The following is a 15423-nucleotide window of genomic DNA, read 5'->3' on the forward strand; positions in this document are numbered from 1 at the left end:
CTTAATTTTAATTTTTTAATATTGTTCAGTTTTGGAAGACTTCAAATATATTTAAATGTAGAGAGGATAGTGTAATGAATTCCTGTATATTCATTATCTATCAGCTTTTGACCAGAATTGTTTTATCCACCTCCTCAGTCAGCCTCCTGTAATATCATTTGGAAGTCAGTCCTGCACATACTATAATTTCATCTGTGGTTCTTCAAATATGTATCTTGAAAAGATAGAGTCCTTCAACTGTTGACCTATAGAAAACACAAAATCTATTTTAACATTGTTCTTTCAGTGAACATTCTGCTTTATCTTTATAATAAATGTTCATATTTTCCTTAATACCACTATTAAAGCTAAGTTATATTCATAGTTGCTACTGGATATCGCTGGGTGGTTAAGATATGCACATAGGGAAAATAAATATATAACAAAGACACAAAGAGAAACAAAGGAGAGAGGGAGGGAACATGTATGTAAGACAGGGCGTGGATTTTTGTGTGCTCCGAGGCTGCTAGGAATGTCTTTGCCATGGCAACCACTTTGAACCAATTTAATAAGACTAAAAATTCCTCTTATTTGAAGGGTGCAGATTGGAATAAGGTGATGGGAAGATGAAGCAAGTTAGGTGGAATGTTTAGAGTGAAAAAAGAGAATAAGAGAAAATTTTGTCAAATATCTCTAGTTGTTTATTTTGTATTTTTGTTCAATATAAGTATCTGCCAGTTGACCCCACTTATATTGCTCTTCCAAGCAAATCCACACATATCTTTTTGTTTAGATATTTCTTCAGTATTACTATTTAACTTTTTTTTTTAAGAGAGAGAGAGAAAATTTTTTTAATATTTATTTTTTAGTTTTCGGTGGACATAGCATCTTTATTTTATTTGTATGTGGTGCTGAGGATCGAACCCAGTGCCCCGCCCATGCCAGGCGAGCACGTTACCACTTGAGCCACATCCCCAGCCTCTACCACTTAACTTTTAAAAGTCAAGACTGTTGAAAAACTTAGTAGGTTTAATGTACGTGTCTCTAGCTCATCACCCTACTAAGGAATTATTTTTAAATTTTTTTTGTTAAATATCATACACAAACAGAAAACCACATAAAACAAATGTATGCCTTAATGGATTATAAAACAAATACCTGCTAAGGTACTTTTACTGTCTTTGAATTACCAGTGGGAGATCAAAAATCCTTAGGAAAATATAGTTAACTAAAAAGAGCAAGACCTTTACCCAAAACTATTTTAAATGTCAGGAAAGATAAAGCAACATTGATTTGAAGGCTATGTTAAATAAATAGCAATGAAAGTTATATTGTCTTATCTTCGAACAATATTTATATATTTAGATATGACTATTAATTTCCAGAGTTGCAGAGAATATAAAAATGGCATCTATGGCACATTATTATGTTGTGCCAACAGGTCTACTTGGATTATATCATGGGTCCCCAGAGCAGAAATGCTCTGATTTTGACTTTTGTACAGAACCCAGGGAATTACTGGCATATTTTGTTGTTTTTATTGATATCACTTATTACAAAGTTTGACTGCATGGTAGTTCAAAAGTTCAGGGAGATTCTGGATTGTTTCATAGTTTGTGAGTAACTGTGCCCCAGACCCTATAGTGTGATAACTGAACACTGCTTATACAGTTTGTTATTCATAATTTTTGCTGTAGAGTTATGAAGTATTGCATTTACTGATTGGTAGAGTTTTACACTGAGTTTATTTTTAAAAAATGTTTGAATAAATGGTGTTAATTCAGAGAAAACATGTATAATTTTCATTGCAACATTTAAAATTGAAAAACTGAACAGAATGTAAACTCAATACAAGTAGTACTCTTGGATGACAAAGTCTTCAAGTAGGAGACAATAAATCACTGTGTAGTTGAAAGGCTGAAATAAAGCACTGAAAACACTGTACTTACTTTGTTATTTCAGTGATGAAAACTTTGCAAGTATAATTTGAAGTTTCTTTTTTTCCTTTCTGTTATTGCCCAGCTCTGATTCATTCCTTTCCCTAAGGAGTAATATGTAGTATGTTTCTAAGGAAAAAGGTGTTTCTTAAATGAAATTTGAAAGTTTTATAGTAATTTCAGAGCTGTTTATTGTTTCTGTAATAAGTGCATGTTTGCAGAAGAATGTTTGTCTTTCCTTTCTAAGACATGTACTTGGGATGTGCTTTAATCTATTTAATACCCTATTTTAATTTTTTTCCTCTAGGAGCTGCAGCTGGAACATGCAAGACAAGCCTTTGCATTGAAAGACAAAAGCAAAAGTGGCATGATTTCTGGTCTGGATTTTAGTGATATCATGATTACCATTCGGTCTCACATGCTTACTCCTTTTGTGGAGGAAAACTTAGTTTCAGTAAGTAAAAAGCAAGTACTTTAACTTTATATTTCCTAAAAACATTTTGAACTATTGGGTCCCAAATTGCCTCCCTGTACTCGTATGACTCAACTATTCAAACTTAGTGCTGGGTTGGTAGAAGGTAAATAGGTAGGGGTGTGTGTGTGTGTGTGTGTGTGTTGGAGATAGAGGTGAAATGATGAGTGGTCTTTCCTCAGATTGTAGTTTTATTCAGAGCTATCATCTTGTTCTCACGTATTTCCAAATTATTTATTTCCATTTATGGAGTCCAGTTCAAGGGAAATGGGAGTTTGTAGACAAGGGTGAGTAGTTACTTCTTCCAGTGAGCATTACCTGTCCCAGACACTACTGCCTTCTTCTTGACTTCTTTCCACCCTACCAGACTCCCAAGGTCTTGTTATAAGGATGGCTTCTTCCTTTGTCTGCTGAAAGGATCTCCATTGGCCTCTGCATTGTTTTAATAACCATTCCCATGGCAGAAGGTATGGAGGAAATATGTGGCCAGCAGCCTTTGTGGATCACTCCTCTCTGCCCCTTCACCTGTTCATTCAGTGTTGACACATTATGCACAATTTTTTGTTCTGTAGAATTGCAGATTATATCAGCTGGACCAATAGCTAACTCATGTAATCTACTTCCTCGCATAAAATGGTGAAACTTTCTTCTCTTACCCATTTTTTGTTCATGTGTTGTACTTGCATATAAGTTTTTGATTACTGCTTGTTTTGAAAAGAGGGAAGCCAATGAATGCTTTTGTTGTTTCAGCTGAAGATCATTATCCTGGTTTAGACTGGGGTAGAAAGATCAACTTCTGTTCTTTTTCTTCAATGAATTTGAACATGGAGCATGTCAGTTTCTCCTACATATTTCACCTCCCTGACACCTATCCCCACTCCCCTGCCTTTACCTCATACCCCAATTAAAAAAAAAAAAAATGAAAAAAGGGAGGAAAGAAAGAGGAGACAGGGAAGGAGAGAAGGAAAGATAATCTTAGAGGAAAGGCTCACTCTATCTTAGGGTGGGGGGAGACCCATTTAATATTTTCCATCTGGGTTAGGTGAATATTATGGCCTCAGTTTACCAAAGGACATTTCTAGTCCTTAGAGGAATATGTTAAAAAATTTGAATCCTGCTTTTGAGTCACTGGTATACAAATTCAGGCTAATACAAGTATAATCTAATTTGGGTATGTGAGGGGTGTTGAGAGTGATTTGTTCACCATTACTAGACTGTTCATAATAGGCTTTTGTGATTAAGTTTTGTTACATTGGTATTTCCATAAGCATTTCTTTGAGGTTTTTAAAAATTTGTTATGACTCTAAATAAGTGGTTTTTTTTTTCCCATGGTTCTTTGAGTTTTTAATAGAGAATGTTTTCAATCATGTGGCTTACTCTGACTTCTGACTTGGAAACTAGGCTCTTCTGAGTTTTTGTCCAAGTGGAGGGCAGAGGGAGAAATTACTTCCTCACAATGCAGAGGTGATGAAGGCTACCTTGCTCCCTATTGCAGCATGAGGGAGTTTCTTTTATTTCTTTCACTGAAGGAATAATAGCACTTAAATTCTCACCAGATTTTTCTGTACGTTTTTTGATATTTTGGGTAGTGTACCTTTTGTGCTATAGATTCAGAGACCAGCACAGACTGTTAAGGATCTCAATTACTACAGTGGTCTTAAATTTTTTTAGGAAAGTTGATATATTGAAGTTGTCTTAAAATTTAAAGTTGCTGGGTTACAAAAAAAATTAAAGTTATCATATAGTTTTTGTGTATGTGTGTGGAGGAAATAAAAACGAGTTTAAATGCTGTTTCTTGTACATTGATATTTATTCAGGACTAGCAGGAGTTTTATAGTCAAAGGTCTTGAAATTCTGTTTAAATAACCATTATTATTGATCTGTGATAATTGTTTTTGTTGTTTCTGACCTTATAGGTAGAACCATGAAGTCCAACTTCCAGATGGTGCTTTCTTCCTTAAAACCTACATTACGTAGACTTCTCTGAGGGCATGAAATGCACTGAGTGTTTCAGTACGATACATTCCTTGTATTTCTGTACTATTTGTTGATCAATTTAATGACAAAGACCCCTTGGATTTTCTTTGAGAAAAATTCGGTGCCCAAAACACACTTCTTGTTTTTGTTTATAAAATTTTTTGTGTTATTTCCTAGGCTGCTGGAGGAAGTATCTCACATCAAGTTAGCTTCTCCTACTTCAATGCATTTAACTCCTTACTGAATAACATGGAACTTGTTCGTAAGATATATAGCACTTTAGCTGGCACAAGGAAAGATATTGAGGTCACAAAGGGTAAGATTTAAAAATATCGACTTGAATCTCAGCATTTTTTTACTTTTCATCATCTAGGCAAGAGAGTGATCTAAGTTCACCATACTAAAGCCAGATCTAGACAAGTGTGTTACCATGTATGCATATGCTTCACTTTTGCTTCAGAAATCCAGGTGGATTTAATGGAATCCTGAAAAGTGGCTTTGACGGTTTTGAAAAGAACCTTGGCCCAATCTGTCAAATAGGTCATTGGCACTGTGGCAGCCGCTTTTTTGTTATAGGAAGAAGTTGCCACAGAAAGATGAGTAAGCCTACTCTTCTTGGTGTATTGTAATAGGATGTTTTGGGTGACTGGAGAACAGCCTCTTCTTTTATCTTGTAACTCTGGAGACCAAACTGGATAAACAAGATGAAAGAGAGGATTCTAAAGAGATTATTTTATTATTAAAGTTAATTTATCTGTTTTTGCTGTTTCATTCTCTTAACATTTCATCTTTTACTGGCCTTCAGAAACACATAGTTATTCTTATGTAGTTGAATTCAAATATTTCAGTTTTAGACTTTTAAAATAGTACTAAAATTCCTTTAGTGTTCAGATTATTATAGTTGGTTAAGATAGAAATTTGTTATATATGGAGAGTATGTCAAGATTTTAATAGTTTTTTTCTTTCTGTTTCAGAGGAATTTGCCCAGAGTGCCATACGCTATGGACAAGTCACTCCACTAGAAATTGATATTCTATACCAGCTTGCAGACTTATATAATGCTTCAGGGTTAGTAACTATTCCAGTAATTCTTCATGGTATTTACTATAGGGCAGTTCTTTTAAAATGTGAAATAGTAGTTTGTTTTCAGTTCATTTTTTAATATGTATTTTTAGTTGTAGATGGACATAATACCTTTATTTTATTTTTATGTGGTGCTGAAGATCAAATCCAGTGCCTCTCACATGCCAGGCGAGCACTATACCACTGAGTCCCAGCCCTGTTTTCAGTTCATTTTAACAATATTTTATTTAGTATATAAATTCTAAGGAAAAGAAACACACAGATATGAGAAATAGAGGAGGAAAAAGAAGAGAAAAGGTCAAGGGAAGTGGAGGAAGGTAAAAGAAGAGAGAACAGTGAGGAGAAGAAACGATGAAAAGGGATGGAAAGGGGAGGAAGAGATGGAACAGGAGAGATGAGAGAAGGGAGTAAAGGATTGAGGGGCATGAGAGAGGAAAATTGGGAAAGGAAAAAATGAGAGAAAAGGGGAAAGAATAGAAAGGAGAAGGAAGAAAAAGATTGATTTAAACTTGGCTCTCTGAAAGTATTATGAATTTCAAGAGATTTGTGGAATTTTCCTAAGTGTGTATATTTATGAAAATAAGCTGAAGTATATGGAGGAGTTTGTAACCTCAAATGGTGTAAATGGTCATTTTACTGAACAGTATATACCATTTTGAATAAATTTTGTGTTGGAGAGTATCATTTTCTTGAAATATACCTTGACATTATTATCATAGCACCAAAATCAGATGTTTTATAAATTTTAAAAACCCAAAGCACATTGAGGGTATTTACTTTGCAAAGTCTTATGAAAATAGGAAAGAAAAACTCTTTAAAAAAATTTTTTTTAGTTGTAGATGGACACAATCCTTTATGTTCTTTCTTTCTATATCTTTATGTGGTGCTGAGGACTGAACCCAGTGCCTCACATGGGCCAGGCAAGTGCTCTGCTACTGAGCCATAACCCCAGCCCTGAAAAACTCCATGGTACCCAGCAAACCTGTGGAAAGGGAACTTACAGAAATTGTTCTCTCTCATATGCGGAATATAGAGTAAAACAAAGGAAAGGGGGAGAGAAGAGTAGGATAGCATAAAGAACCAATGAAATACAAATTAATAGACTAGCAAAAGTAATTCTAGTAGAATAGAGAAAGGAGATTGTGAAAGGGGAGGGAAAAGGATGGGGACCATGAACTGAAATCAGTTTCCAAGCATGTATGAGTTTGTTGGGATGAACCTAACTATTCTGTATAACTATAAAACTCTAATAAAAACTATTTTTTAAAAATTTGAATTTTTTTAGTCTCTTCTAATAGTTAAGTATAACGGTATCTGAAAAATGGACTCTAACCCTAGAGCTCAAGACTAATGGAAGGTCAATATATAATAGGTGATTTATTTATTGTGTTATGCTTCCTAATGAATTGTTGTACTGGAGAAGATGGTGTTAAATATATGTATTAGCTGTCTTTGGTGATTGACATGAAATATCAGGCCTTGTCTCATTCATCTGTAATTCACATTTTTAGACAGAGGTTCTGATTGTCCATCATGATATTAAATGCTTTCCCAAAGTATTTCTCAGAACTAGATCTAAAGTGTCTTTTTAGCTAGTTTATGAAATATACATATTTTAAAGTAGATTTTGGGAATAATAATGCATTTATGGTTCAAAATTCAAAGGATCTAAAAGAATGTACTATTAAAAAAAACAACAAAAAAAGTCTCTCTCTTACCCTTGTGCCCTTCTTTAAAGGCAACCAATATTTATCAGTTTTGCATCTAAATTTTCTTCCAGGATACTTTGCACCTATTCATTAATAGATATACTGAGAGGGATGTATTGCATATGCACGTGCTGTCAATGTTTATACTTTGCTTCTGGCAAGAATTATTTCTTCACTGTTAATATCTTTTCTTTTTAGAATTTTTTTTTTAATATTTACTTTTTAGTTTTCGGCGGACACAACATCTTTGTTTGTATGTGGTGCTGAGGATCGAACCTGGGTCGCACGCATGCCAGTCGAGCGCGCTACTGTTTGAGCCACATCCCCAGCCCCACTGTTAATATCTATCATTAATACAGTCCAACATTATTTCTCTGAAGTCTATAGCTTATTCTTATAAACAAAGTCTGAAGAATTTTTTTTTTCCTCACAAGAGTTATCTGATCTGTGTGAATAGGGAAATAATTTTGTTTTGTTTTTAAGGAAAGATTCACTTGTTGTGAGCAGTGTGTCACTGTCTAATAATCCTTTCTTTCCCTTTTCTCTTAAGGCGCTTGACCTTAGCAGATATTGAGAGAATAGCCCCATTGGCTGAGGGGGCCTTGCCTTTCAACCTGGCAGAACTTCAGAGACAGGTAGAAATAGTCTGTACTGAAATAATATGTACATGACAAACCTAAAGCTTCAGATTGCTGTGAAAATTTAAAGCTTTCTATAAGAGGATTTTACTTAAAGATTACCTTTATTTAACTATTACTCTCATCCTTACAGAATATTTTTATGGCATTATTATGTTTATGTTTTTGTTTTGTTCTTTCAACTTTTTGAGGTAAAGAAAATAAGAATTCAAACATAGATGGGATCGGGCTGCTTTCCATTAGAATTAGCATTCTTTTCACTTCATTTGTCTAGTCATCTTTAAAGATTGGTGTTAGGTTCATTTTGTACCATTAAACTGTTATTTTATAGGGTTTTTAAAGTACAAAACATTTCTCAAATTAATCACTTACTGGAATCATGCCTTATAGATTACAATAAGAAAAAAGGAAATGTACCTAATTAATGAACCAGAAAGAAAACCTTGACTATTATTACATTTTTAGTAATACAAGTTTTTAATGTTAAGGATAATTCAAAAATAGCTTCTGCATCCTATAAAGTTAATATAGTTCCACTTCTGATTTTACAAATAACTATCTTGGTGAGGGAAAAAAAAAACACATGAAATGACCTTGAAGAGTAGAATAGAACAGTTTTTAACAAATCTTGTTTTAAACGGAAACCTCTACTTCTTTAGCACTTAGAGGAAGCTTCAGTTGTAGCCAAAGATCCTGTGGGTTGGTGTGGGGGTGAGGGTCAGGAGGGCCATCCTTGGCTTCCTGAGATCTCCTTGCTGTGGCCCAGATGGGACCTGTGGCCCTTGTACTTCTTTAGGAGACTGCTGTGCCACCCTAGGCTAGGAGTTGGGGAGGGTTTCTGAGGAATGGAATGACAGGAGTTGGGGCAAGCAGGTAGGTAAGAAGAAAAGACCTATGCCTACTTTTTTTTATTGTTGCCACATTGATGAGTAGTCAGGGTGGGCTTACCTGATTCACCTTCACCAAATAGGTAAGTAAGGGATCAAGGCATTTAAGTATGGTTTCTTTGGGGAAGATTTGGTGGAAAATTTTTTCTTTTATTTGAGCTCCATGGAATGATATTCTGCCTCTGAAATTAGGATTTCCATGTCCACTTTATATAATGAATAAGAACTTTTATGGTCAGTTGAAGCAAACTGAAAATGGAAAAAAGAGCTTTTATATCTACATTTTATGGTAATACTTTAGTTGTGTGCTTGGTGTATAATAAAGCTTCCTACAGATTAAAATGAATGTTTAGCTCATTACAGTTTAGCTTCTTTTGTACTAAGAAAGTTCTGATGTCATCAAAATTTATTTCCATCTCGAGTTATCAGATTCTTAAAAATAGATGGATTTATTCAAATTCAGTGATTTTTTTTAAAAAATAAAATTTTATAAAATTATAAAAAGTTTGAGACATTGAAATATTTAAAGAGTTCTGTATTCAATTTTATATTTTGTATACATTTGTGAAAATTTGCTCTTGGATTTTGAAAAAACTTTATTTGGAAGGAGCTATTTTATGGTGTAATATGTCTATTATTGCGGTCCTTGGAGGTGTCCCTAATCTTTGTAATTGGGGAATATTTCATTTAGCTTATTAAAAACAATATAAACTGAGTTTAAAAGTTTCAACTCATTTCCTCCTTCATTGACTTTTTATTTTTAAAAAAATGTGTATTTTTTAGTTGTAGATGGTTACGATATCTTTAATTTTTAAAAAACAATTTTTAGTTGTAGATGGACACAATATCTATATTTTTATTTATTCTTATGTGGTGCTGAGGATTGAACCCACAGCCTCATGCATGTGAGGCAAGAGCTCCACCACTGAGCTACAATCCAGCCCAATATCTTTGCTTTTTATGTGGTGCTGAGGATGGAACCCTCATGTGTGTGCTGGGTGAGCGATCTACCACTGAGCCACAATTCCAGCCCTTCATTGGCTTTTCTGCTGCTCATGCTCTTTACTCACCTCTTTTGCTCCCAGCAGTTTCCTTAGAAGCCAAAACTGAAACTTGTTTTGTATCCTTTATAATTCTTTGTCCTTAGGAAGATGATGAAATCCTGCTCCTAGTATGTATTTTCTTCAAGGCAGATACAAGATGCCTTCAGTGGCAGTGCTGATTTGATGCTTTTAATGCTGACATGAGTGGCTTCAAGGTTTTTTTTAGATGCTTAGGTAATAAGCACCACTGCTTTCTTCTTTTCAGGTTCTCTAGAGAGGTAGTTGGGTGCTTCTTTGCCTTTTCCCTAAACCTGGGATGATATAGGGATCTGGAGTCTCTGTAGAGCAGGTAGAGTTCTTGGGTATTCTTGCATTGTTCCTCATGGGAAGAATCTCAGAGCCTGCATTTTTTGTTTTTCCTCTTGTATCTCACATAAATTAGGTAGTCTTACTACTGAAGGTTTATGTATAAAGAAATAAAAATTAAGATTTTAGGGCTGGGGCTGGGATTGTAGCTCAGTGGTAGAGCTCTTGCCTGGCACGGACGGGACCCAGGTTCGATCCTCAGCACCACATAAAAATAAAGGCATTGTGTTGTGTCCATCTACATCTAAAAAAAAAAAAAAAAGATTTTAGGGCTGGGGTTGTGGCTCAGCAGTAGAGTGCTCGCCTCACACGTGTGAGACCCTGGGCTCACGATCATCAGCACCACATACAAAAATAAACAAGTGTAATAAAGGTGTTGGGTCCAATTACAACTAAAAAATAAATATTAAAAAAAATTAAGATTTTAAATGTTTTTCCCATTTAAATTATTATAAAATTACCCAGGAAATTAAAATGCAATAAAAGTCATAAATAAATATCACAATTTTATAGAAATAGATTTATGATGATTTTAAGAAGGATTGAGGATATTTGAACCAGCAGAGGCTCTGGTTCAAATCCCAGCACCAATTAAAAAAAAAAAAAAGAATTCAAATGAATGTCCATTCATGTCTGTTGTGAAATCTGACCTTTACTATCTTTAGGATCTGGTACAAAGTTTTTCAAATATTTCCAAGAATCCTTTAAGCTCCTGCATTCTGTGAAAAGTTGTGAGTCAATGGATTTTATTTTCAGAATTCAAAATTCACCCTCCTTTGTAGCATTTAACACTTTGTAAGGAATACATGATAGGACTCAAGTAGAATAATGTAAAAACATGGCTAAGTTCTTAAACAACCAAGGTAATAGTCTCTTGTGTTTTTAGGGTTTTTTGGGGGGGGAGGGGAGGTTACCAGGGATTGAACTCGGGAGCACTCCACCACTGAGCTACATCTCCAACCCTATTTTGTATTTTATTTACAGACAGGGTCTCACTGAGTTGCTTAGAGCCTCGCCTTTGCTGAGGCTGGCTTTGAACTTGTGATCCTCCTGCCTCAGCCTCCCAAACTGCTGGGATTATAAGCATGGCCACCACGCCCAGCGAATTTTCAGTCTTGAAGAAAACTTTCTTCTGTTTACATGTTTCAGATTTATAAGAAATTCTAAGGCATTCATGTTAACTAGTGTGTAACAATTTTGAGATTATGCATTAGTGATTCAATGTTAACTGACATGATCTTGTCCTAATTCATTTATTTTCCCCCTTTATAGGATGAGGTACATTTAATAAAAACAGGAAGAGTTTTTCTTTAAATAAATGAGGTCTCAAAATGAGGTCTTATTCCCTATCATACATGTATGCTTAGGGAGCCAGTTAAAAATCATATAAGATTCTCAACTCTTGTTTTGCTTTGAAAAACACTTAATTAACCTTGTTAAATACCAGCCTTCATGATCATAATCGTAACCTTCAGGTAAAGAGTGCCTTTTCCTTTGGCCCATTTGATCACAGTAGGTGATCATCTTATTGCTGAATATTTTCTTTCAGCCTAAATGCTAAAAATTCAGTACATAGTCATTAATAGGGATGACAGCTGTAGTAGCATTCTGCTTATGAATATTCATGATGCGAAATCTATAGCATTAATTATATTAATTTACATAACCGAATGTAAGTGAACCATAAGTTATACTAATAAACTAAGCCTTAAGAAAAAATTCTTGGTTACCATATACTGTATGTTTTCTTATAAATGCTATTTAATAGGGATGAAGGTGACATTTTGGTCAAAAGGCATTTGGGTATTTATGGTTTGAGATATTTTAGTTAAGAATTAAAGCACAATATAATCCCTCAGTTTTGATAGGATTTTTTAGGGTTTATAGAAACATTCTTTGAAAGAAGAGAGGGAAAAGAAAAATATATGTGGTTGAATACAAGAGAAACCTTTTATATGAATAATGGAATTAGTGGTTGTTTAGGATCATAGCCTTTTTATTTATGAATTTTAACTTTGTATTTTTTTGAGAGAACACATGATTGAAAATAAAATCTATGAGAGTGAGATTTCTCTTCATCTAAATTTGTGTTGAAGAAACTCCATTTTTGGAGTTTTGGAAGAAAAAGTTTTATATGAATGTGGTTTTTTTTTTTGGGGGGGGGGTTGTACTGGAAATAAAACCCAGGGCCCTTTACATACTTGCCAAGCTCTCTACCATGGACATATGCATATTTTTAAGTTACAAATACGCTGTGTGTTTAATATATAACATAACAGCTATATTGATTTTAAAAGGTTGTTAAATTTAAGGCAAAATGCCTGCCTTGGTATGTTTGGGCTGCCAAATCTAACTAATATGGACTGAGTAGTTTAGACAACAAAGTTAATTTTTCGTAGTGGCTAGGAAGTCCAAGTTGCCATTTAATTCTGTTCAATTCCTGTTGAGGACTGTTTTCTTGGTTTGCAGATGGCAGTGTTCTCATTATATCTTCTTTATGGCGGGGGCCCTGGGGTGCGGAGGGCAGAGAGAGAGAGAGGGAGCGCGTGTGTGTGTGTGTGTGTGTGTGTGCGCGCGCCTGCATGTGCACTAGTTGTTTCTTTTTATAAGGGTGCAAATCTTATCATGAGGTCTTCACTCTCATGATCTAATTATCTCCCAAAGTTTTCATCTCTCTTACTCAGGGGTTTAGGGTTTCAATACATGAATTTTGGAGGGACACTTAGGGATATTCTAAGTTGAATTTATATGTGATGTTAAATATCATTGCTTTGAAGGAATGGATTTTGTTTGTTTTTAATTCTTGTCTTTGAAACAAAGTATCAGAATTAGTTGGTTAGACTCACTATATACAAAATGTTCCATCAACATTTGAGAAATCTGGGCATTGTATGGAACATCTATAATCCCAGCTACTCTGGAGGTGGAAGCAAGAGGAGAGCCAGGTGGAGGCCAGCCTGGGTAACTTAGACTTTGTCTCAAAATTTAAATAAAATAAAAAGGATGTAGTTAAGTGGTAATACGCTGTATTCAATCCCCAACACCCCCCACACTTTAAAAAACTAAATGAAGTATGCTAAAGCATTACCAAAAACGTTTTGGCATTAATAAATGAAAAATAAAATTATTTTAAAACATTTCAGTTTCTCATTTTAATCATTTCTATTTTTGTATGTGTTTAAAATGTGTATTTTATATAATTTATAATGTATATTACTTAGATTTATGTGTATATAAATAATATAGTAGAGAGTATCTGAACTTTTTATTATGGTTTTTCATTGAATTATATATTTGTTGATGGTGCTGGGATTCAAACCCAGAATTGAACATGCTAGGTAAGCACTCTATCACTGAACTATATCCACAGCTCCTTATACTTTTATAAAAAGCTCATTTCAAGCTAACATTTTTTGAGTTTTCTTTGTGAGAAAGTAAATATTTTATTCCTTGTTTCCTATGTAGTATAGCAGATTATTTTCATAAAATATTAAAGAATAAGACTGAGGGCTGGGGTTGTGGCTTAGTGGTAAAGGGCTTGCCTAGCATGTGTGAGGCACTGGGTTTGATTCTCAGTACCACATGTAAATAAATTAATAAAGTTTCATTAACAAATTTAAAACATATTTTTTGAAAAAGAATAAGACTGACACATTGATATAGACAAATTATTTCAGGTCTTTTATGTTATAGGATACTTGTGAAATAGTGTTCTGAATTACATAGGATTTTCTCCTTTATTATTTTCATAGATTTTGTTAGAATTGAATATGATTAGGACAGTAGTCTTTACAGAGATTATGATCAATATTCTGATTTAGGAATCAAGGTAATTTTTTATGCATTTGAGAAAGTTTTAAAATTTTAAGTTAGAGGGGGAAACATTTGAAACTTGAAATGTGGCCTGGCACATTGGCACAAGCCTAAAATCCCAGAGTTTGAGGTAGGAGGATTGTAAGTTCAGAGCCAGCCTCAGCAACTTAGCAAGGCCCTGAGCAACTCAGCAAGGTCATGTCTTTAAATAAAATACAAAAAGGGCTGGGGCTGTGACTTCAATTCTTGGTACCAAAAAGAAAAAAAACAAAAAACAAAAAACCCTGAAATGTTTATTTACCTAAGAGATTCACTTCTAGAGATTAATGGTGTATTCCCCAATAGTAGCCAATAAATGAGGCATTAATAGGCTTGTAAACAGATAGGAGGGAAAAAAGCTGTGTATTTTGCCAGATATATATATATTTTTAATAAGATCATAAATCTATTCTTACTCAATTTCACTGACTGCTTAACTGGAGTCTACAAGGCTGCTACCGGAGACTCTAGATATGTTTTTTAAATGTTAATAATAGAAGTATTTATTTTTAGTTTTTAATTTTTATAGTTTTTTTTATTACATAGTATCTTTATTTTGATATAGAAATTTTAATAACCAAATGATATAAATAATTGTATGCACCAGTAATTATATCTGGGGCTCTTTCTTTTTCTTTTTTTTTAATTGGTTCTTTATAGTTATATATGGCAGTAGAGTTTATTTTGATATAATTATACAAGCATGGAATATATCATATTCTAATTAGGATTCCATTCTTGTGGATGTACATGATGGTGGAATTCACTATGATGTATTCATGTATGTATATAGGAAATTATTTCAGATTCATTTCACTTTCTTTCCTTTTGAAGTATTTTTTAAAAACATTTTTTTACCATTTTTGACTACATGAATATCTTATTTTTTTCAAAGATGTTACCTCATTAACCATATTGCTTTTACTTTTGTTTTTTTATCTTGAAATAAACAAATTCTTGCTTTTTTTCATTTGCTGTACATTTTTCCAAAATTTTTTACATGTTTTCTTCTTCCCTACAGCAATCTCTTGGGTTAGGCAGGCCTGTCTGGCTCCAGATTGCCGAGTCCGCTTACAGATTTACTCTGGGCTCAGTTGCTGGAGGTGAGTGACATGTCTGTGTGCTGTTTCAGGCTTGTGTTAATGTAATATTATCTCACTAGACTGGGGCAGATCAGCAAAGGTGCAGCTCATTGTTCCCAGAGGTCAAGACTGCAGGGCTTTCTGAAGTGTTCTTTATTTTTACCTATGATCAGAGGACTTGTCATAACATGGCTGTGGCCCCTCTGGCTCCAGTCTGTCTTCAGAATAAAACCTCTGTCTGTATTGATGTGAAAGTCTGAGATGCAGTGCTATACTCACCTTAATTATACTGGTGAAGGCCAGTATGAAAAAAATGGAGAATAAGACCAAATTTATGGCATAGGGGCAGGTAGGAAATCAAGATTTGTGATATAAACTCAGAACCTCATGAAACAAAA

General features: G+C 34.2%; 1 protein-coding gene across 3 annotated transcripts in view; it reads left to right on the top strand.

Moving 5' to 3' along the window:
* Positions 1-15423, top strand: part of Slc25a12 (solute carrier family 25 member 12) — an 84144-nt gene that overhangs the window by 42127 nt on the left and 26594 nt on the right. For all 3 annotated transcript variants that reach the window (XM_076865778.1, XM_076865779.1, XM_076865780.1), the window contains 5 exons: positions 2224-2370; positions 4543-4681; positions 5340-5433; positions 7708-7792; positions 14965-15046. In XM_076865778.1, the coding sequence (XP_076721893.1) occupies positions 2224-2370; positions 4543-4681; positions 5340-5433; positions 7708-7792; positions 14965-15046 (547 nt within the window). The remainder of the gene's footprint in view (positions 1-2223; positions 2371-4542; positions 4682-5339; positions 5434-7707; positions 7793-14964; positions 15047-15423) is intronic.

This window comes from Callospermophilus lateralis, chromosome 9 (assembly GCF_048772815.1).
Source record: "Callospermophilus lateralis isolate mCalLat2 chromosome 9, mCalLat2.hap1, whole genome shotgun sequence".
NCBI lineage: Eukaryota > Metazoa > Chordata > Mammalia > Rodentia > Sciuridae > Callospermophilus > Callospermophilus lateralis.